This window comes from Lutra lutra, chromosome 1, assembly GCF_902655055.1.
Source record: "Lutra lutra chromosome 1, mLutLut1.2, whole genome shotgun sequence".
NCBI classification, from domain to species: domain Eukaryota; kingdom Metazoa; phylum Chordata; class Mammalia; order Carnivora; family Mustelidae; genus Lutra; species Lutra lutra.
Window position 1 is genome coordinate 213,838,174 of NC_062278.1, and position 20,985 is coordinate 213,859,158.

General features: G+C 47.6%; 2 protein-coding genes across 8 annotated transcripts in view; one reads left to right on the forward strand and one right to left on the reverse strand.

Moving 5' to 3' along the window:
• Window positions 1-324: 324 nt before the first annotated feature.
• RLN3 (relaxin 3) lies at window positions 325-2,337 on the reverse strand. The gene is made up of 2 exons (XM_047700468.1): window positions 2,112-2,337; window positions 325-564 (listed from the first exon to the last, which is right to left on the reverse strand). The coding sequence occupies exons 1-2, from the start codon at window positions 2,302-2,304 to the stop codon at window positions 350-352; spliced, it is 408 nt and encodes a 135-aa protein (XP_047556424.1). The 5' UTR covers window positions 2,305-2,337; the 3' UTR covers window positions 325-349.
• A 15,593-nt stretch (window positions 2,338-17,930) lies between these two features.
• RFX1 (regulatory factor X1) overlaps window positions 17,931-20,985 on the forward strand; it is a 30,998-nt gene continuing 27,943 nt past the window's right edge. For 4 of the 7 annotated variants that reach the window (XM_047700494.1, XM_047700481.1, XM_047700510.1 and 1 more), the window contains exon 1: window positions 18,371-18,594. The gene's annotated coding sequence lies outside the window, so the exon portion shown is untranslated. Of the gene's footprint in view, window positions 17,949-18,370; window positions 18,595-20,985 lie in introns of those variants that run through there. The other 3 variants (XM_047700503.1, XM_047700527.1, XM_047700518.1) reach the window with 3 other exon arrangements.

The following is a 20,985-nucleotide window of genomic DNA, read 5'->3' on the forward strand; positions in this document are numbered from 1 at the left end:
AGGAGCATAATTTGCTCTGGTCAGGAGACAGTGGCCACAGTTGGGGCAAGAGAATCAGTGTAGACAAAGGTCTGGATGGGGGTAGATGGGTTGGGGTAGAGTCGGGGCACCACAGCAGCAGAGAACAGTGCAGGCCAGGCAAAGAGGTGATATGGCCTGGGGAGAGGTCAGGGGTCAGGGTCAGAGATTCCCATTTGGCCAGGTAGGTGCAGTTTGCTCAGGGTCAGGATAGGCTGGCCAAAGGTCAGGGTCATTTAGGGGTGACTGTGTCCAAGTGCAAGCACCTGACCTGACTTGCTGATGAATGAATGCATGAGAGGCCCGAGGTGGGTGCTCAGCTGCCCCTGGTCTAGCAGAGGCTGCTGATGTCGCTCTTACTGCACCCCCACTTGCAGCAGCTGCTGGAGAGACCTGCCACGACATCGCGGCCGCCGCGCAGAGCCCCCGGAGCCCCCTGCCAGCCGGGTTCGCTCCCATAGAAAGCCAGGGGGTTCTTGGTCCGGGCCAACCACTCGCTGGAGGCTACCGCCTCATCCCCCTCACTGTCTGTGTCCGAGTCTGCATCTGGGAAGCGGGAAGATGAAAAGAGTTAGTGCTTGGGACTCAGCTTCTGTCAAACACACAGTCTGGCTGGCCTAGCTACTTGGATTCTTGTGATGCAGGCTCACAGCCAAAAGTTTTATTCTATTCAGGCCTGGGTTCCAGGTTTGATGGGCAAATTATTCAACCTCAACGAGCTTGCCTTTCCTCTCTTGCCATTTCTCTTCTCCTACGCTTTATTTATTGAGAAACTGATGGTTAAGAACATGTGTTTTTGGGGGGCACCTGGTTGACTCCCATAGGTTAAGCATCCAGCTCTTGATTCTGGCTCAGGTCATGATCTCAGGGTCATGGGTCAAGCCTCACTCGGTGAAGTGGGGCGTCTCCTTGAGGATTCTGTCTCTCCCTCCAGGTCTGCCCCTCCCCCCCACTCAGGCTAGTTCTCTCTCTCTCAAATCAATAAATAAATCTAAATTAAAAAATAATAAAATGGGGCGCTTAAAAAAAAACAAACAAGAACGTGTGTTTGGGAGCAGAGCTAAGCACCCATCCAGTCTCTCTGAGTTACAATCCTGAGCAAATGAATTTACTTCTCTGACTCTCGGTTTCCTCTGCAAAGTGGGGGTAGTAGTAACTCCTGTCTTCTAGAGTTTTATATGGAGTAGATGAGATAATTAATACCCATAGAAAAGCTTCGAACCGTGTCTGGCATATCAGAAGCACTCAAAATAGCACTGATCATTTATTGAGCACTTACTGTGTGCTAGACACTGCTTTAAAGGATTTAGTGGATTAACTCCTTTATTCCTCACAATGACAACCCCATGAGGTGGGTGCAGCTGTTATCATCCCCAATTTCCAGATGAGAACCCCGAGGCACCGTCTGGTGGACTATCTTGCACAAGAAAACCCAGCTATGAAGTTGTAGGGCTGCTACTTGAACCCAGGCAGTGTGTCTTCCAGCTCCTGCCCCTTATGAAACAAGGCCCCATGCCCCCCACTTGAGCCCTGACTGAGACCCCCACCCGGTTTAGACAGTGTACGAATCTGCTTTGGACTCAGTGTCGTCACTTAACTATCCTGGGAGATTTACAGACTGTGCCTCCTATTTTCAGATAAAAGGGGCTCGGAAAGGGTAATCAACTCGTTAGGAGAGTCACCTGCTAGGTGGCAAAATCTGGCCTTGTGTACCCCCTGCTATCTTCCTCAGAGGCTAGAAAGCACTTCAATGTGGGTTTCTAAATGGTGTCCCACCTCCCACCCCCACCCCCCATCCTAGGAGTTGTGCCAGCAGCAGCCTTCTTCCTGAAGGCAGGCTCACACTCGGCAGGTGCTCCAGAAATAGCAGCGAGTTCTGTGGTGACTAGAGGGTGTGGATGGCTTGCCTCCCCCATCCCAGCTCTGCTAACTGGCTCCCCTCACCTTTGCCCAGCTTTGAGGCCTGGGCAAGTTTCCCCAGTTGCATGTAGTAGGACAGGACTCTTCTGCCCCGTCCCTGGCTTTGGACCATCCCGTGTTCTATCCACTGTCCACCCACCCTCTCCCCCCACACCCTCCCTTCCCAGCCTTACCTGTAGCTTCAGAGGCCAGGATGTCCGACCGTCTCCACCGGGAGCCCCCGCAGGTGAAGATGACTGCCCGGATGAATTCTCTGCCGCAGAGCTTCACCCCGTAGGGTGGTGCTCGGGCCTCAGACGTCAGCCACAGCTCCCCAGCCAGCACCCACACAGTTAGCAGCAGCAGCAGCAGCGGGGGCTTGGCCATGCTGGACAGGACACCTGTGACTCTGGAGCACAGCGAGGCACTTCCCTGGGTGTCTGTGTCTCTGCTGCCTCCTGGTCCCCCATTTATACATCCTGGCTCCCCCCACCCGTCATGGAGAAGGCAAGTGACCTCCTTTATCTCCTTCAGCAGAGGGGATGCGGGCATGGCCCCCCCACCTCGACCTTTCCCGTTTCCAGGACCGAGTGATAACCTTTAACCATGGATGGAGTGACGTGGTCCAGCTCACTGTCATCTTCAACAGAGAGGGCGAGAAGGTCTCAGTTCAGCAGAGACCAGGAATCCAGACCCCACCATACTGGAAGACAGGACACAGCCAGACACCCCCCCCCCATAGGGCAGGACCTCCTCTATGAATAATATCAACAACGATAATGAGCATTTCCACAGTATGGGCTGTGCTGCAAGGCAGGCAGCTCTCTAAGTATCTTATATCTACTCAATTCTCCCCGTAACCTCTGATATGGCTCTCAAATTTGAGCAAGCCTCATAATCTCCTGGAGGGCTTGTTAAAACCCTATTTTAAAAGAGGGCTTTAGGGGAGCCTGGGTGGCTCAGTGGGTTGAAGCCTCTGCCTTCGGCTCAGGTCATGATCCCAGAGTCCTGGGATCGATCCCCGCATGGGGCTCTCTGCTCAGTGGGGAGCCTGCTTCCTCCTCTCTCTCTCTGCCTGCCTCTCTGCCTACTTGTGATCTCTGTCTGTCAAATAAATAAAAAATAAATAAAATCTTAAAAAAAAAAAAAGAGGGCTTTAGCCTCTTGGGCCCTATTTACAGAGCATCTGAGAATCTGCATTTGCAACACATTTCCAGTCTTTGCTGGTGCTGTGGTGGTTCAGAAACCACACTTTTGAGAGCCACTGGACTCGGAGATTAGGACTAAGATTATTCCCATATTATAGGCAAGGAAACCGAGGCACAGAGTGGTGCTAGAAGGTGCCCAGGCTCAGCTAGTAAAGGGGGTAAGGAGTGGAGATGCAGATTCCAAAAGAGCCATCTGGCTCCAGAATCCATGCCCTCAAAGGGAAAGTTTTAAGGATTAAAAAATACTATTATGGAGACAGAGTTTCAATTTTGCAAGATGAAAAGAGTTCTGGAGATGGATGGTGAATGTGCTTGATGTCACTGGGTTTTAAAAAGATGGCAAATTTTATGTGTATTTCTACCACAATTAAAAAATAATAATTTTGGGGGCGCCTGGGTGGCTCAGTGGGTTAAGCCGCTGCCTTCAGCTCAGGTCATGATCTCAGGGTCCTGGGATCGAGCCCCGCGTCGGGCTCTCTGCTCAGCAGTGAGCCTGCTTCCTCCTCTCTCTCTACCTGCCTCTCTGCCTGCTTGTGATCTCTCTCTGTCAAATAAATGGATAAAATCTTTAAAAAATAATAATAATAATAATAATTTTGGGGGTGCCTGGGTGGCTCAATTGTTAAGCATCTGCCTTTGGCTCAGGTCATGATCCCAGGGTCTGGGATTCGAGCCCTGCATCGGGCTCCCTGCTCAGTGGGGAAGCCTGCTTCTACCTCTCCCTATGCCCTTGCTTGTGTTCCCTCTCTTGCTGTGTCTCTCTTTGTCAAATAAATAAAATCTTTAAAAAAAATTTTTTAAATGATGATAATTTTTAAATGCTTAATTAATATACATAGAGAAGCTGTGATGTGCTGGGAAACGTTTACAAATGGGTTCTCCAGGCAAAAAAAAAACCAAAAAACAAAAACAAAAAAACCCTGATTTGTAGCAGTTGTTGATTTCTGGTCAATTTCAAGCTATCAATGGGATGTCAGTGTGTGGTCACCAAAGTCCTGAAAAGTTAACCATCAGTTCTCACAAGTTGGAGTCAGCTGGCTCCAGGACACCACAAGAACTTAAAATTTAAGGAATCATAAACAGGACACCCACGATAGCATCACTCAGGTCCGGAAGTAGGAAGTTGCCAAGAGCATAGACACCCACTGCTGCGTATCCTCTCTGCTCACAACCCCACCCTCCCCCCAGAGGTAGCCGCCATCCTGCCTTCAGTCATCACTACTTTGCTTTTCGGTAGAATTCTAACACTCACATGGGAGTGTTACCTGAGGCAGATAGTTCTTTTTCTCCTTTTCTTTCCTTTTTTGATTTCCTTTTGTATTCTAACAATTTGAACTTTTGATCAAAGTAGGACTACACCTAAGGAAAAATACACCAATCATAAGGGGACACCTGGAAGAATTTTCACAAACCAAACAGACTTTGTAACCATGACTTCGGTCCAGAAAACATTTCCAGCCTCCCAGCAAGACAGAGGAATTAATCTTGACCTTTTGGGAAGGGAGAATTTTAGAAGAATTTGTGGACATATGTTAAAAGTGTAGTAATTGAGAAATGTTTGGGATGAAATATTTTAAGGCTATGAGAAGATCCTGTTTCCCTTAATTTTATTATTTTTTAAAGATTTTTAAAAATTTATGTATTTGACACAGAGAGAGAGAGAGAGAGAGAGAGAGAGAGATCACAAGTAGGCAGAGAGGTTGGCAACGAGAGAGGGGGAGCAGGCTCCCCGCTAAGCGGAGAGCCCGATGTGGGGCTCCATCCCAGGACCCTGGGATCATGATCTGAGCCGAAGGCAGAGGCTTTAACCCACTGAGCCACCCAGGCGCCCCTATTTTATTATTTTTTAAAGAGTTAATTTTTTTTTTTAAGAGAAAGAGAGTTCACAGGCACAGTGGGGAGGGAGGAGGCAGAGAGGTTGAGGGAGGGAGAGAGGACCTCAAGCAGATTCCCCGATGAGTGGGAGCCTGACACAGCTGGATCCCACAACCCTAAGATCATGACCTGAGCTGAAATCAAGAAGCAGACCTTTAACGTACTTCCCCACCCAGGCATCCCGATCCCATTTCCATTTAAAGTCTACCCACTGATTTTAGCATTCTGAGGGGATCGGGTGTATAGAAATTATTCCCATGGTGTTTGTTTTGTTTATTAGTAATTTTCCATTGCCCCATTCCTTCTACATGTACCATTATTTATGATTTGGACTTCTGGAAGGAAGAGCTGTTCTGTCTCCAGTTATTTGTTTATCCAGTCATTTATTTATGCCAGTATGGACTTGTAAACAGTTATTGTATCCTTTGGATTATAATGCAACACTATTGTTATTTATTTTGTTGCCCAAATTGTTCCAGCTGTGACCACTGGGAGCTCTTTCAATTGTCTCTTGCTCTAGGCATTTCATTTCATGCACTGTCCTTTTGACATGACTCCACAGTATTTGTCTGATTTTGTTTTTTAGTTTTTTAGTGCTTCTTATTGTCTGGCACAATGAGAAATATGGGGCTTGCCTTGTGTTTTCCCTGTCCCAGTCCTAGAATCAGCCACTTTCCCAAAGAGTCTGGATTCCCTTTATTGGAGAATGGCACTGAAAAGTCAAGATTGGGGAGCTGGCTGTGCTCATCACTACTGGGGATGGGGGATGGGGTGGGCAGGGCATTGTTTCTAGGTCCTCTCAGCTAATAGTGTTCTTTTTTTTTTTTTTTTTTTTAATATTGGGGTAGGGAGCTCCTGGGTGGCTCAGTTAGTTAAGCGTCTGCCTTCAGCTCAGGTCCTGATCGCAGGATCTTGGGATCAAGTCCTACATCAGGTTTCCTGTTCAGCGGGGAGTCTGCTCCTCTCTCTCTCTCTCTGCTCCTCCCTCCCCTGGCCTGTGTTCTCTCCTCTCTCAATCACTCGCTTTCTCAATTGAATAAATAAAATATAAAAAATAAAAATAAGGGACGTCTGGGTGGCTCAGTTGCCTTCTGCTCAGGTTGTAATCTCAGGGTCCTGGGACTGAGTCCCATGTCACGTTCCTTGGTCAGCAGGGATCTTGCTTCTCCCTCTACCTGCCACTCCCCCTGCTTGTGCTCATTCTCTCTGACAAATAAATAAATAAAACCCTTAAAAAAATAAAAATAATAAAAATACTGGGGTAAGGGCACCTGGGTGGCTCAGTGGGTTAAGTGTCTAACTCTTGGTTTAAGTTCAGGTCATGATCTCAGGGTCATGAGATAGAGCCCCACTTTGGGGAGTTCAGCAAGGAGTCTGCTTGTCCCTCTCCCTCTGCTTCTCCCCCTGCTAGTGCATGCTCTTTCTCTCAAATAAATAAAATCTAAATAAAATAAAATATTGGAGTAAAATTCCTATACATAAAATTAACCACTTCAATGCTATTTGTACATATGTGTTTATAGCAGCACTATTCACAACAGCCAGAAAGCAGAAATGACCCAAATTCCCATCAACAGATGAGTGGGTAAACCAGATGTGGTAGACCCACACAATGGAATACGAGTCAGTCATGACAAGGAATGAAGTTCTTGTTTTTAAAAACTATTTTATTAATTTACTTGACAGAGAGAGCACAAGCCAAGAGAGAAGCAGGCTTCCCACTGAGGAGGGACCCCTATGTGGGGCTCAATGATTATGACCTGAACTGAAGGCAATCGCTTAACCAACTGAGCCATCCAGGTGCCCCTAAAAGGAATAAAGTTCTGATAATGTTATTTTTTTATAAGATTTTTAAAGATTTTATTTTTGTATTTGACAGACAGAGATCACAAGTAGGCAGGGAGGCAGGCAGAGAGAGAGGAGGAAGCAGGCTCCCCGCTGAGCAGAGAGCCCGATGCAGGGCTTGATTCCAGGACCCCGAGATCATGACCTGAGCCGAAGGCAGAGGCTCAACTCACTGAGCCACCCAGGTGCCCCCTGATAATGTTATAATGTGGATGAACCCTGAAAACATTACACCTAGTGAAAGAAGCCAGAGCCAGAATGTCCCATATTACATGATTCCGTTGATCTAAAATGACCCAAAACAGGCATATCCATAGAGACAGAAAGCCCACTGGTGGTTGCCGGTGGAGGTTGGGAGGAGGACAGAATGGGGGAGTAATCACCACTGAGTATAACTTGGGGGGTGAAGATGTTTTAGACAGAGGTAGTGTGGGTACAACATTGTGAATATACTATATGTGACCGAATTGTTTGCTTTAACACAGTTAATTTTTTTAAACATTTTTTATTTATTTATTTGAGAGAAGAGAGAGACAGTGAGAGAGAGCATGAGTGAGGAGAAGGTCAGAGGGAGAAGCAGACTCCCCGTGGAGCTGGGAGCCCGATGCGGGACTCAATCCCGGGACTCCAGGATCATGACCTGAGCCGAAGGCAGTCGCTCAACCAACTGAGCCACCCAGGCGCCCAACACAGTTAATTTTATGTTATCAATTTCAGCCCAACTTAAATAAACAATAATAGGGGCTCTGGTGATGGGCTGAGCTGGGCTGGAACCCATCTCTGCCTCTTTCCTGCTGGGTGACCATAGGCAAGTCACTTAACCTCTCTCTCCCTTGGTTTTCTCAGTTGTTAAATAGGAAAGAATCAAGGAGTACATCTTTAAACCCTCTGTGGCAGGCAGTAAGTAGCTGTTTAAATGTCATTTCTACCTGACGCGTACCCTTTGGATTCGAAGTTTATTCTGTTGTCCTTTTCTTCGTGACGAACTCCTGGCCTCGTTTGCCCCTTGTGGTGTCTTGGGCCAAGGCGATGCTCCAGAAGGCAGGAGTCATATCTGATCGTACTGCTTTGAAAGGGCTGATGAATAATAGACTCCCCTCCACCTCCTCTTCTCCTGGCGACCCTCCAGGGATGTACCCTCCTGCCCTTTTCTCCATATCCCCAGTGCCTAGCTCACAGGCTGGGAAAGATCACGCCAGGAAGTAATGGCAGCTTGTCTGACTGTGACTGACTGGCCCAGAATGGGAAGGCTGTTTTGTGCCTCACACAGAGTCCGAGTTTTGAACCCAGTAGAGCTGCATTCAAATTCCAGTTCCCAGGGGGCCTGGGTGGCTCGGTGGGTTAAGCCTCTGCGTTCGGCTCAGGTCATGATCTCAGGGTGCTGGGATGGAGCCCCGCATCAGGCTCTCTGCTCAGCAAGGAGCCTGCTTCCCCCTCTCTCTCCGCCTGCCTCTCTGCCTGCTTGTGATCTCTGTCAAATAAATAAATAAAATCTTAAAAAAAAAATTCCAGTTCCCCTGTGACCTTGAGCCAGGCGTGGCACCTCTCTGAGTTCATTGGAAAGATGAAGTTAATAAGCACATGTCCTTCATGGGGCTGTTCCAGGACTTCAGTGACATTATGCAAAGCGCTCAGCTCCACGCATAGCACACACTGAAATGTAATGGATTGCATATGACCCGCAGAAAGATAGCTCTGTCTGCTAACCCTCGGGAACTTGGAACATGATATATTTGGGAAAAGGGTCTTTGCATATGTAATTAAGGACTTAGGAGATCCTCCTGGATTATCTGGTTGGACCCTAAATCCAAGGACAGGTGCTGAAGACAAACAGAAGAGACAAGGCCATGGGAAGACAGAGGCAGAGACTGGAATGATGTGCATGAAGAAGCCAAGTCATGTCTGGAGCCACCAGAGGCTGGAAGAGACATGAAAGGATCTTTCCCTAGAGCTGGAGGGAGCATAGCCTGGCTAACAGCTTGATTTTAGACTTCCAGGCTCTAGAACTATAAGAGAATAAATTTCTGTTTTTGTAAGCCACCCAATACAGTGGCAAACTGTAACAGCAGCTGTAGGAAACAAATACATAAGAATCGGGGGGTTCCTGGGTGGCTCAGTCAGTGGAACATCTGCCTTTGGCTCAAATCATGATGTCAGGGTCCTGGGATCGAGCCCTGCACTGGGCTTCCTGCCCAGTGGGGAGCCTGTTTCTCTCTCTCCCTCTCTCCCCTGGCTCATGCTCTCTCTCTCATGCTCTCTCTATCCCAAATAAATGGATAAAATCTTTAAAAAAAAAAAAAAAGAAAGAATCTGGAAATGTTATATGCTCCCAATATCATTATTATTTTCATCATCATTGTTTTCAGTCAGCATAAAAATGCACCCAACTTTTACCAATCCCAAACAAAGCCACTCTCTCCAAAGTTCTTAGCTAATCCTATTTCTGAATGGTCAGTACATTCTGGTGCATCAAGAAACAAAAAGTGTGGGGTGCCTGGGTAGCTAAGTCTTTAAGCGTCTGCCTTAGGCTCAGGTCATGATCCCAGAGTCCTGGATCAAGCCCCGCACTAGACTCCCTGCTTGGTGGGAAGCCTGCTTCTCCCTCTCCCAGTTCCTCTGCTCGTGTACCTACTCTCGCTGTACCTCTCTCTGTCAGATAAATAAACAAAATCTTAAAAAAAAAAAAAAAAGAAACAAAAAGTATAAGAATATTTATGCTGCAATATCTCCTTCCCAATCTCAGACCCTTCCTTTGCCCTCCAGGTAACCCACTGCTCTTGATTTCCTGAGTATCTTTCTTTTCTTCTTTTTTTTTTTAAAAAACAAAAATTTATTTATTTATTTATTTATATTAATAAATTATTATTATTTTTATATATTTATCTGACAGAGAAAAAGAGCACAAGCAGGAGGAGAAGCAAAGGGAGAGGGACACACTGACTCCCCACTGAGCAGGGAGCCCCACTCAGGACTTGATCCCAGGACCCTGAGATCATGACATGAGCCTAGGTCATATGCTTAACCAACTGAGCCACCCAGGGGTTCCAGATTTATTTGTTTATTTATTTATTTTTTAAGATTGTATTTATTTATTTGAGAGAGAGATCACAAGTAGGCAGAGAGGCAGGCAGAGAGAGAGGGGGAAGCATGCTCCCCACTGAGCAGGGAGCCTGATGCAGGACTTGATCCCAGGACCCCGAGATCATGACCTGAGCTGAAGGCGGAGGCTTACCCCACTGAGCCACACAGGGGTCCCTGATTTATTTATTTTAGAGAGACAGAGACAGAGTGCTCATGTGGAGGGAGAGGCAGAAGGAAAGGGAGAGAGAGAATTCTCAAGCAGACTCCTTGTTGAGCTCGAAGCCAGATGTGGGGCTCAGTCCCCAAACCCCGAGATCATTATCTCAGCTGAATTCAAGAGTCAGCTGCTTAACCAACTGGGCTACCCAGGCGCCCACTGAGTATCTTTTCAGAATTTCTGTGCACCTGTACAAATAAATATGAATATAGGTTCTTATCCGCCCCCCCCACACACCTGCCTTTACATAAAAGGGAGCATTTAAAATTGTTTATTGTTGTAAAATATGCATAACATAAAATATATCACTTTACCCCATTTTAATTGTCTCATTCAGTAGCATTAAATACATCACATGTATAGTGTGCAGCCATCACCACCATCCATCTTCAGAACTCTTCGTCTTCCCAAACTGAAACTCTGTCCCCACTAAATACTAACTCCCCATTTCCCCCACACTTTTGCTCAGCCCCTAATGCCCACCATCCTTCCATTCTGTCTCTGGATTTGCCTATTCTATTTACCTTGTGTAAGTAGACTCATACAGTATTTGTCCTTTAGTGTCTGTCTTCTTGCAGTTAGGACAAGGTTGGTATCCAGGATCTATAAAGAACTCCTCAAACTCAACACACACAAAACAGATAATCATATCAAAAAATGGGCAGAAGATATGAACAGACACTTCTCCAATGAAGACATACAAATGGCTATCAGACACATGAAAAAATGTTCATCATCACTAGCCATCAGGGAGATTCAAATTAAAACCACATTGAGATACCACCTTACACCACTTAGAATGGCCAAAATTAGCAAGACAGGAAACAACATGTGTTGGAGGGGATGTGGAGAAAGGGGAACCCTCTTACACTGTTGGTGGGAATGCAAGTTGGTGCAGCCACTTTGGAGAACAGTGTGGAGATTCCTCAAGAAATTAAAAATAGAGCTTCCCTATGACCCTGCAATTACACTCCTGGGTATTTACCCCAAAGACACAGATGGAGTGAAAAGAAGGGCCATCTGTACCCCAATGTTCATAGCAGCAATGGCCACGGTCGCCAAACTGTGGAAAGAACCAAGATACCCTTCAATGGATGGATGGATTAGGAAGATGTGGTCCATATACACTATGGAGTATTATGCCTCCATCAGAAAGGATGAATACCCAACTTTTGTAGCAACATGGACGGGACTGGAAGAGATTATGCTGAGTGAAATAAGTCAAGCAGAGAGAGTCAATTATCATATGGTTTCACTTATTTGTGGAGCATAACAAATAGCATGGAGGACAAGGGGAGTTAGAGAGGAGAAGGGAGTTGAGGGAAATTGGAAGGGGAGGTGAACCATGAGAGACTATGGACTCTGAAAAACAATCTGAGGGTTTTGAAGGGGCGGGGGTGGGGTGGGAGGTTGGGAGAACCAGGTGGTGGGTATTAAGGAGGGCACGGATTGCGTGGAGCACTGGGTGTGGTGCAAAAACAATGAATACTGTTACGCTGAAAATAAATTTTAAAAAAATTTTTTAAAAAAGGACAATGTTTTCAAGTTCATCCACGTGCAATTTCAATCCAAGGTAGCTTGCTTTATATACTCTGCTACACCTTGCTTCCCCCAGCCCCTGGCCACTTAATAAATGCAGGACATCTCCTCTTATCAAAATTCTCTTCAGGTGCACCTGGATGGCTCAGTCAGTTCAGCATCTAACCCTTGATTTTGGCTCAGGTCATGAGCTTAGGGTCATGTGGTTGTACCCTGTGTCTGGGTCCACGCTGGTCCTGCTTAAGAGTCTCTCTCTTCCTCTCCTTCGGCTCCTCCCTGACTTCTAAAAAAAATAAATAAATATAACTCTCTCTGTACACTTTGTTATTTTTCTACAGCTACATAGTATTCTGCTGTGTGGATGCCCCCTAGTTAATTTCACTCCCAGAGATGGACATTTTTCCATCCATTTGTTTTTAAGCTAACACTGCAGTGAAAAACTTTGTAGACACATCAGTTCACACATACACGAGTGTATCAGTGGAAAAATTCCCCAGTGTGAGATTTCGGGCTTGAAGAATATATGTATTTGTGCTTTTTAAAAATCTCATTTATTTTTTAATTTTTACTTATTAAAAAAATTTTATCTATCTATTTGAGGGAGACAGAGAGAGAAAATGTGGGGGTGGGGGGGTCAGAGAGAGAAGCAGACTCTCCATTGAGCATGGAGCCAGATGCGGGGCTTGATCTTGGAACCCCAGGACCACAGCCTGAGCCAAAGGCAGATGCTTAACCAACTGAGCCACTCAGGAGCCCTGTGCTTTTTTTTTTTTTTTTTTTTTTAAGATTTATTTATTTATTTGAGAGAGTGAGAGCAAGGGGAGGGGTAGAGGCAGAGAGAAAATCTCAACCAGACCCCCTGACGACTTTGGAGACCAAAGTGGGGCTCGACCTCATGACCCTGAGAGCATGACCTGAGCGGAAATCAAGAGTCCAAGGCTTTACTGACTGAGCCATTCAGTTGCCCCTGTGTATTTGTGCTTTTTATAGACATTTCAAATTTTCCCTTTGGGGGATAGATTAATTCACACTCCCTCTGGCAACTAATGAGACTTTTGTTTCTCTATAGCCTCATTGACAGAGTGTATCAACCTTTGGATTTTTGCCAGTATAAAAGGTGGAAAACTGTATGTCAGAATGGGGAATATTTACATTTCTCTTCCACAAGTGCCGTGGAACATATTCCACATGTTCCAGAACTATTATAATTTTCTCTTTCCTCTCTGGCCACCTTCTTTATCCATTATTTTTTGGGTTGTTGATCTTTTTCTTCTTGATTTCTAGGGGTTCTTTATATATGAAGGAGATTTACTGTCTGGTTGTAAAATGAATTGTAAATATTTTTCCCAATTTGCCCTTTCTCCAAGCTTTCATATTAATTAACACTAACATTTATTAAGGATTTGATGGGTGCCTGGTTTTGTGCTAGGTGTTTTAAATACATTATCTCATTTCAACCTTATGACATCATTTTTCATCTCTAAATACCATAGCATGCCTTTCTGGAAAATAAGGACATTTACACAAAGACAAATGTACAATCATTATTCACTATCATCTTACACCACATACATATTCAAGTTTTCCTGAGTCTCTGAAACATCTTTTCGGGATTGATTTAGAGCAGCCCAGGTCAATAGAACTTTCTACAATCATGGGAGTGTTCTATATCTGTGCTTTCCAACATGGTAGCCACAGGGTACATGTGGTTATTGGGTACTTGAAATGAGTTCAGGAGTAATGAGGAACTAAATTGTTCATTGCATTTTTATTTTAGTTACTTTTAGTTTTAATAGCTACATGGAAAATCATAGGTCAATATCCCTGATGAATACAGGTGCAAAAATCCTCACCAAAATATTAGTGAACCAAATTCAACAATACATTTAAAGGATCACACACCATGATTAAGAGGGATTTATTCCAGGGATGCTAGAATGGCTCAGTATTTGCAAATCAATGTGATACACCACATTAACAAAATGATAAAAGTCATATGATCATCTCCATAGATGCAGAAAAAGCATTTGACAAAATTCAATATATTTTCATGATGAAAACTCTCAACAGTCTGGGCATAGAGGGAAAATAGCTCAACCTGATAAAGGCCATCTTTGACAAGCCCACAGCAGACATCATACTCACTGGTGAAACACTGGAAGCTTTTCTTCTAACATAGGAACAAGAGAAGGGCACCTGTTGCCATTACTTTTATTCAACACAGTACTGGAAATGTTAGCCGGAGCAATTTGGCAAGAGAGGGAGGGTGCTCCTGGTGTCTCATGGTGGCCAGGATACTGCCCAGTATCCTATGATGCAGAGGACAGTTCCTCGCCACAAAGAGCAATTTGGCCCTGGAAAATCCCCACTCCTTTTTTCCGGGACTGACTTATTGAAGAGACACCCCACCCTCTGCTCTGGATTTGTCTGTTGCTTCCTGATGTTTTCTTTTGCTTTTTGGTTTTTTGTTGTTGGTTTTGTTAAGATTTTATTTCTTTTAGAGGAGCAGGGAGGGGCAGAGGGAGAGGGACGAATAATCTCAAGCAAACTCCTTGCTGAGTTCAGAGCCGGACAAGGGGCTTGATCCCATGACCCCCAGATCACGACCAGAACCAAAACCAAGAGTCAGATGCCCTATAGACTGAGCTACCCAGGGGCCCCTGATGTGGACATTTGTCTCTATTCTTTCCATTTTGTGCAAACTGGATGTTAGGTTGAGAGAATCAGAGTCAGGTTTAACATTTTGGCAAGATGTGTCATCTTCTTCTTCCTTACTTACTTCTGAGGCCACAGGTCCCTTTCCTGTGGTGCGGAGCTTCATTGCAACTAACGCTGGTGACAGTCTGGCTTCCGTGATGAAGTCCACTCTCCTACAGCCAGCAAGCCACCCGGCACCCTGTGTGTGTTTTGTTCCCTATCATCCTTTCAACTGCCAAAATCAATTATTTCTTCAACTTTTGCAAAATGGTGATTTTTCTTTTTTTAAAATTTTTTATTTATTTATTGGGGCGCCTGGGTGGCTCAGTGGGTTAAAGCCTCTGCCTTCGGCTCAGGTCATGATCCCAGGGTCCTGGGATCGAGCCCTGCTTCGGGCTCTCTGCTTGGCGGGGGGGCCTGCTTCCCTTCCTCTCTCTCTGCCTACTTGTGATTTCTGTCTGTTGAATAAATAAATAAAATCTTAAAAATACGTATTTTTAAATTTATGACAAAAATAGCGAGAGGGGGAACACAAGCACGGGAGAGCTGGAGAGGGAGAAGCAGACTCCCCATCAAGCAGGGAGCCCGATGTGGGGCTCAATCCCAGGACCCTGGGATCATGACTCGAGCCAAAGGCAGACGCTTAACCAACTGAGCCACCCAGGTGCTCCAGAAAATGGGGATTTTTCTAATTCTCCCATTCCTCCTAAATTTTTTTTAAAGATTTTATTTATTTGACAGACAGAGATTACAAGTAGGCAGAGAGGCAGGCAGAGAGAGAGAGAAGAAAGCAGGCTCCCTGCTGAGCAGAGTGCCCGATGTGGGGCTCGATCCCAGGACCCTGGGATCATGACCTGAGCCGAAGGCAGAGGCTTTAACCCACTGAGCCACCCAGGCGCCCCCTCCTAAATTTTTAAGCTGGCATTCTTCTTGGGCTGTTAGTGACCACTACAGCTAACACTGGGGAGGCAAGACCATCCTTAATCCCTTACTTTTAAGTGCCAGTGTGTCTGAAGGGCGTTGGTCAAACAGCCACTTTCAATAGTATGTGTACATGTTTTTAACTTTCAAATTGGAGCATAACGTACATAAAGTGCACAGGTTTTTTAATAATTTTTTTCTTTATTTACTTGAGAGAGAAAGAGAGTGTGAGCAAGGGGAGGAGCAGAGGGAGAGGGACAGGCAGACTCCACACTGAGTACAGAGTCCTACACAGAGCCTGATTTCACAACCCTGAGATCATGACCTGAGCTGAAATCAAAAGTCAGATGCTTAACCCACTGAGCCACCCAGGTGCCCCAAGTACATGGTCTTTGAATGGAGAGCTCAGGGCATCTTTATATAACCATGCAAGTACTATCAGATTAAAAAAAAAAATTAGAACACTTCTAGCCCACACTGTCTTCCCTGCCACAAAGGCTTATGATGAATATTTGTGATTGAAGAAATAATTTTCAGGCTTGGCTGTGCCCACCTTGGGGCTTAGGGATGCCAGGAAGGTGGGGAAATGGGTGGGAGGTGGAAATAGGGCTTCTAGTCCCCATTCCCCACAGGACTGGCCCTGGGACCTCCACCTGCACACAGCATCTGCAGGGCTGAGTGACTTGCCCTGCCAGCTCGGATTTATCCTGGACACCTTATGCCTGGAAGTCTCATGAATTCTTGGGGGGACTTGTCAGGGCTGGGGCTCAGCCAGTGTTTCCAGGCAGGTTGGGACTGCTGCTGCATCACTTCTTCCTTCGAGGTTCATATCCAGGGGCATGAAAGCACATTGGAAAGTCCCAGAAAAGGAGACAGGCTGTCTAGGCTCTGCTGCCTCCAGTCCTGTGATCCTAAGGGAGCACCTTCCCCCTCTGAGATGCTGCTTGCTTACCCATCTATTGGGGGGAATATTCCACTTTGCTGAGTTGTTGGGAGGATATCTGAGAAGTCATCTGGCTACCTGTATTTCTCTGACTTCACCTCTGACACTTTTCTCTTTGCTCATTCTCCCCCAGCCAGATGTTTGTTCCATCCCTGCCTGGCTTTTGCCTCTGCAGTTCCCTCCAACTCGGTTTTATGGGGCTTGCTTCTCACTACTCAACGCTCAGTTTGCATGACCCCTCCTCCAGGGACACAGGCTCCAGCACCCTCTCTCACTCCTCCCCACATCCTCTTATGGTGCTCTTACAGCCCGCAGAAACCTATCTCATGTATTAATTTCACTAATGATTGTGTCTCCCCTGGTAGAATGCAAGGTCTAAGGATTTGTCTGCTTTCTTTACTTTTACAGCCCAGGCCTTGCACAGAGGAAGTGTGAAATTGGTTGAACCAGGAAACAAGCTCGGAGATAGAGACACTTTGTCTCATTGTCACACAGCCAGAGTGGAATTAGAACCATGGGCTCTGAGCCTTTGCTTTTATTTTCCTCACCGCTTCTGGTGGAGACAAGGGCGCAAAATTTGAAGAGCGGGGTACCAAAACCCTCACTTATCAAGATAATATTTTGAAAAATCAAAATTAAAGCAAAAAAAATTCAATGATTAAAATACGTTTTGGGGGCACCTGAGTGGCTCAGTGGGTTAAGCCTCTGCTTTCACAGCTCGGGTCATGATCTCAGGGTCCTGAGATCAAGCCGCGTATCAGGTTTTCTGCTCAGCAGGGAGCCTGCTTCCTCCTCTCTCTGCCTACTCGTGATCTCTGTCTGTCAAATAAATAAAATCTTAAAAATAAAATAAAATAAAATACGTTTTTGTTTTTAGAGAAGTAAAAGACAAGATCCGATCCTGCACTTGGATGACTCACCTTACCTTAATCTCAGTCTTGGCGGATCTTACCTTTATTTAAAATTTCGGTATTTTGCTCTTCATGGATTTTTTTCCCATTAATTTTGATACTTAAAAAATACTGGGAAAAAATAGTGGATTAGAATGTCATTTATCTTGATTGAGTTTTTGCTCCAGAGGCGAGCTCACCCTAATCTTAACCCGCTTCTGTCTCTTCTCGCCGGCGGAAACTGAGGCGAGGAGGACGGTGTTGGGGAGCGCAATGGGGGGGGGGCGGTGTGGAGCCCTGAAGGGCAGCCGGAGCTCCCCCGGGAGGGGCTGGGTGCCGACCTTTGCTTATCGCCCCCGATAGAAGCCTCTAATTAAATCCACCGCCTGCGGGAGACCTTTCCCAGGGCCCTCCGCACCGCCTGCGGGGCCGAGATAGCCGCGGCTGTCCCGGCAGCTGTGACCTTTCCCGGCTGGAGAGGGCGGGGAAGCGGGAGCAGGCGCGGAGGCCAGGTCTAGACAGAGGTGGCCGCGGGTGGGGCGGCGGGGGAAGTTTGCTCAGGGACGGGATCTGAGACCGAACCCCACCTTGGTTCCCCACGACCATCCCACCGCCAGAGGGCAATGAGGGTAGGGTAAGAGCGCCCAGTGACGTCATCGAACCCCTAGCCCGGCCCCCGCCGCTGACGTCACAGAAGAACAGGGCACGTCACCATATTCCTCCCGCGACGTAAGCGCGCGATGCCAGGAACTGACCCGCCGGGGAAACGAGCAGTCTGAAGGAACAGAGCTTTCCTTTCTCGCCTTTTATAGTTGGTAAGGCGTTTAAAGTAGGCAGAGCGGACTACCATTCCCAGTTGGCCTTGCGTGCCGCGCATGCGCACGGTTCCCAACTAGAGAGCGCGGCAAACCTTTGGAATAGACTGACGTCCCCTTACGGGAAACATAAGGCAGGTTTTACAGCCGCAAACCAATCCCTACCTCACAGACCCCACCCCTTTATTCTTAGGCCGCGGCTTCCTTGCGGGAGTGACGGGTTCTCCTGCCTTTGAGGGCTCAGTTTCCTTTGATGGACATGCACACCGATGAATCAGAGAGCCGAGAAGTCGAGAGTGTGTTGAAAAGCGTGACTTGGGACCAATAGTTTAGGAGCAGGACCTAGGCCCGTCCAATCACTTCTCCCGGCGCCGCCAATCACCCGGGACTCCGCCCCCGCCCGTGACGTGTGTAGGGTGGGTAGCAACAGTTGCCCCGGTGAGGGAAACGGAGGCGCCATAGCCACGGTAGTCGTGGCGACCAAGCAACCCGGCAACGCGAGTCAACAACAACAACCGCCTGGCCGACCCCCACCCCCACCCCCCCCACCCGGCCCAGGGACCCCGGCACGTTCCGTCCCCCTCCCAACATCGCCTTCGAGACCTCTGGAAAGCCCTTCTGCGGACAGAAGTAGGAAGAAGCCGAGGTAACCGGGGCAGCCCCAGGGTGGCGGGCCGGGCCAGGGAGGGCGGCGGGGCCCGGGCGGCGGGTGTCGCTGTAATCATAGTCCGGGGGGAAGGGGCGGTCGGTCAAAATGGCGGCGGCGACTGTCGGGGCCGTGGGGGAGGGGGCCGGGGCCCGGCTGGGTCGACACCACCCGCCCCTGGGGTCCGGGGCCCAGCCCCCGCAAGGGGCGGGCGCTAGCAGGCCGGCGGCGAGTGGAGGTCGGCGGGACGGGGCGGGGGGCTTTTATATGTTGGGAGGTGCGGAGAGGCGGGCCTGGGGAGGCTGGGCCAATGGGAGCGAGGGAGGGGCGAGGCGGGGCCGAGGTGAGTGGGCGGGACCAGGTTGTAGGTGTGGGCGGGGCCGACGGGTTCCGGGGGTTGGGGGGAACCGGGTGGGGCACCTGGCTCCTGGGCCTTACAGCGTGCCAAAGGGATGGGAGGCCACCTGCGCCGCGTCGCTTTAGAATCCCCCCTCCCCTTGCCCGGTCATTCCCAGTACACAGTGTCTGCCACATCTCAGGCCTCAGTTTTCCATCCTGTGAAGTGGGGAGAATCGTTGCTGTCGTCCCCTTTCTGCATTTCAGGGACTCCTAACTCCTTTCAGAAATTTCTCCAGGGCTCATCTTTGAACTTTTACCCCATGTGCTGTTTTTGAATGTGGTTTGATAGAACTGTTAGCTAATCTTAATTTCAAACACTGCTGTCCGCTCATAAATCTGCCTTCTTCTCTCTGAGAGAAGGCAAAGGGAGACAAAGTGTCATGGAGAAGCTGTGGGCTAGGAATATGGCTTTAGTCCGGAGGATTTAGTTTGCAGAAATTGGAGCCCATGGCAAGGAGGAGTGATCTCGGGTGACTGAGACAGCACGGAAACTTGAATGCTTCTCCATGGGCTGTTCTCTTAGGTCTGGTGTCCCTGAGCAGAAGGTTTGTTTTCTGGAGATGGATTGATTTCTAACCATTCAGCCCATCAAGGTCTCCCCTTCTGGGGATGGTTAGCAAATGGCGCCGAGGAAGTTTCTTAGATTTCTTAAACTGCTTCTCTTGGCCAGACACATGTTTTTGTGTCAGTCAAGTTGGTGTCAACCGGGTCACATGTCACTGAGGAGGTACCAGCCTCCAGAGCCACGTGGGCAGGCACAGGACATCAAGATCAGAGGGAAAGGGAAGTGTTCCATGTTTGTTACAGGAGAATCTGAGCGAACGCTTTGCCGGGCAACAGGATCTGCCAGCTTGGGGAAGAATTTATTTTTTTCAAACAGCCAGCTGGGCCAAGTCCACTTTGCTTATTCTCTGTCTTGCTTTGGAGCTTGGCATCAGCAGAGCAGAGTGGTGGTGTGCAAATTTCAGCCTTTTTTTTTTTTAAATCATTAAACTTCAAGGAGAAGAATTTTTCAGGCTCTCCTAAAGCTTTCCCTCAAGAATTTGAGATAAGTTTGCGTGGGGGGGGGGGGGGGCGTCTCACTTCTCCAGAGACTTTTTCTAGACCAGGTCCTCTTTGAGAGGTGACAGACCCCTTTGAAGCTTAGGAAGGGTGGAGATTAATTTTCAGTACCAATATGGAAATGCCAGGTCTGCCTGAAAGGTCATCACCACCTGTTGGAAAGGCAAACTTTGAGCAGAAGGTGGTACTACCGATCACCTAGTCTTGTTAACTGCCTCTCCCCTGCCGTAACTTTTGTATTTGAAGGGCCCAAGCCCAAAGGGGTCTTTCCACGAGGGTAGAGAGCACTGGTTTGGTTTGCTTTGGGAAACAATCAACTGCTTTCTAGCTGTGTGCCCATGGATGCATTACTTTACTTCTCTGGACCTCAGTTTTCTCCTGTCTAAGCTAGGGGCAGTGATCAATGGTAATCATTTTAAGCTCATATCACTGTGTTATGGATCCCGTAAAAGAATACACGTTGAGCATCAGATACCTAGTAATTGCTCAGATGCTCTTAGCGGCCACTGTTGTTCTCGTGATTGGCCCTTCTTGCTCAGCTCTCTGAATTACACCGCTCGCATTTATTTTTATCATTTTGAATTGGGTGAGAGCCTAGTGGCTTAAAAGGTTGACTCACTTGCTGGGCTGTGTGGGCTGATGACAGAGATGACAGAGATCCTAGGAAGCTAGATACCAGGACTCCAGTTTCTAGTGAGAAAATGTCATTCCCCTTGCTCCTGAATAGCCTTTCTGCTGCTTTAGGAGAGTAGCCAAAAAGAAAAATTCTCCTGGGCCTGGGCCCAGACTCAGCCCCAAGGCTTTCAAGAGGCAGCTGGGTGAGCCAGGGGTGTGGGTGTCGTGGGAATGGAGCTGAAGTCCTTGCCTTTCCCTCCCCATGTACGTCTCAATAGCTCGGGGATGGGCCAGGCAGACTTCCCCAGGGACGTG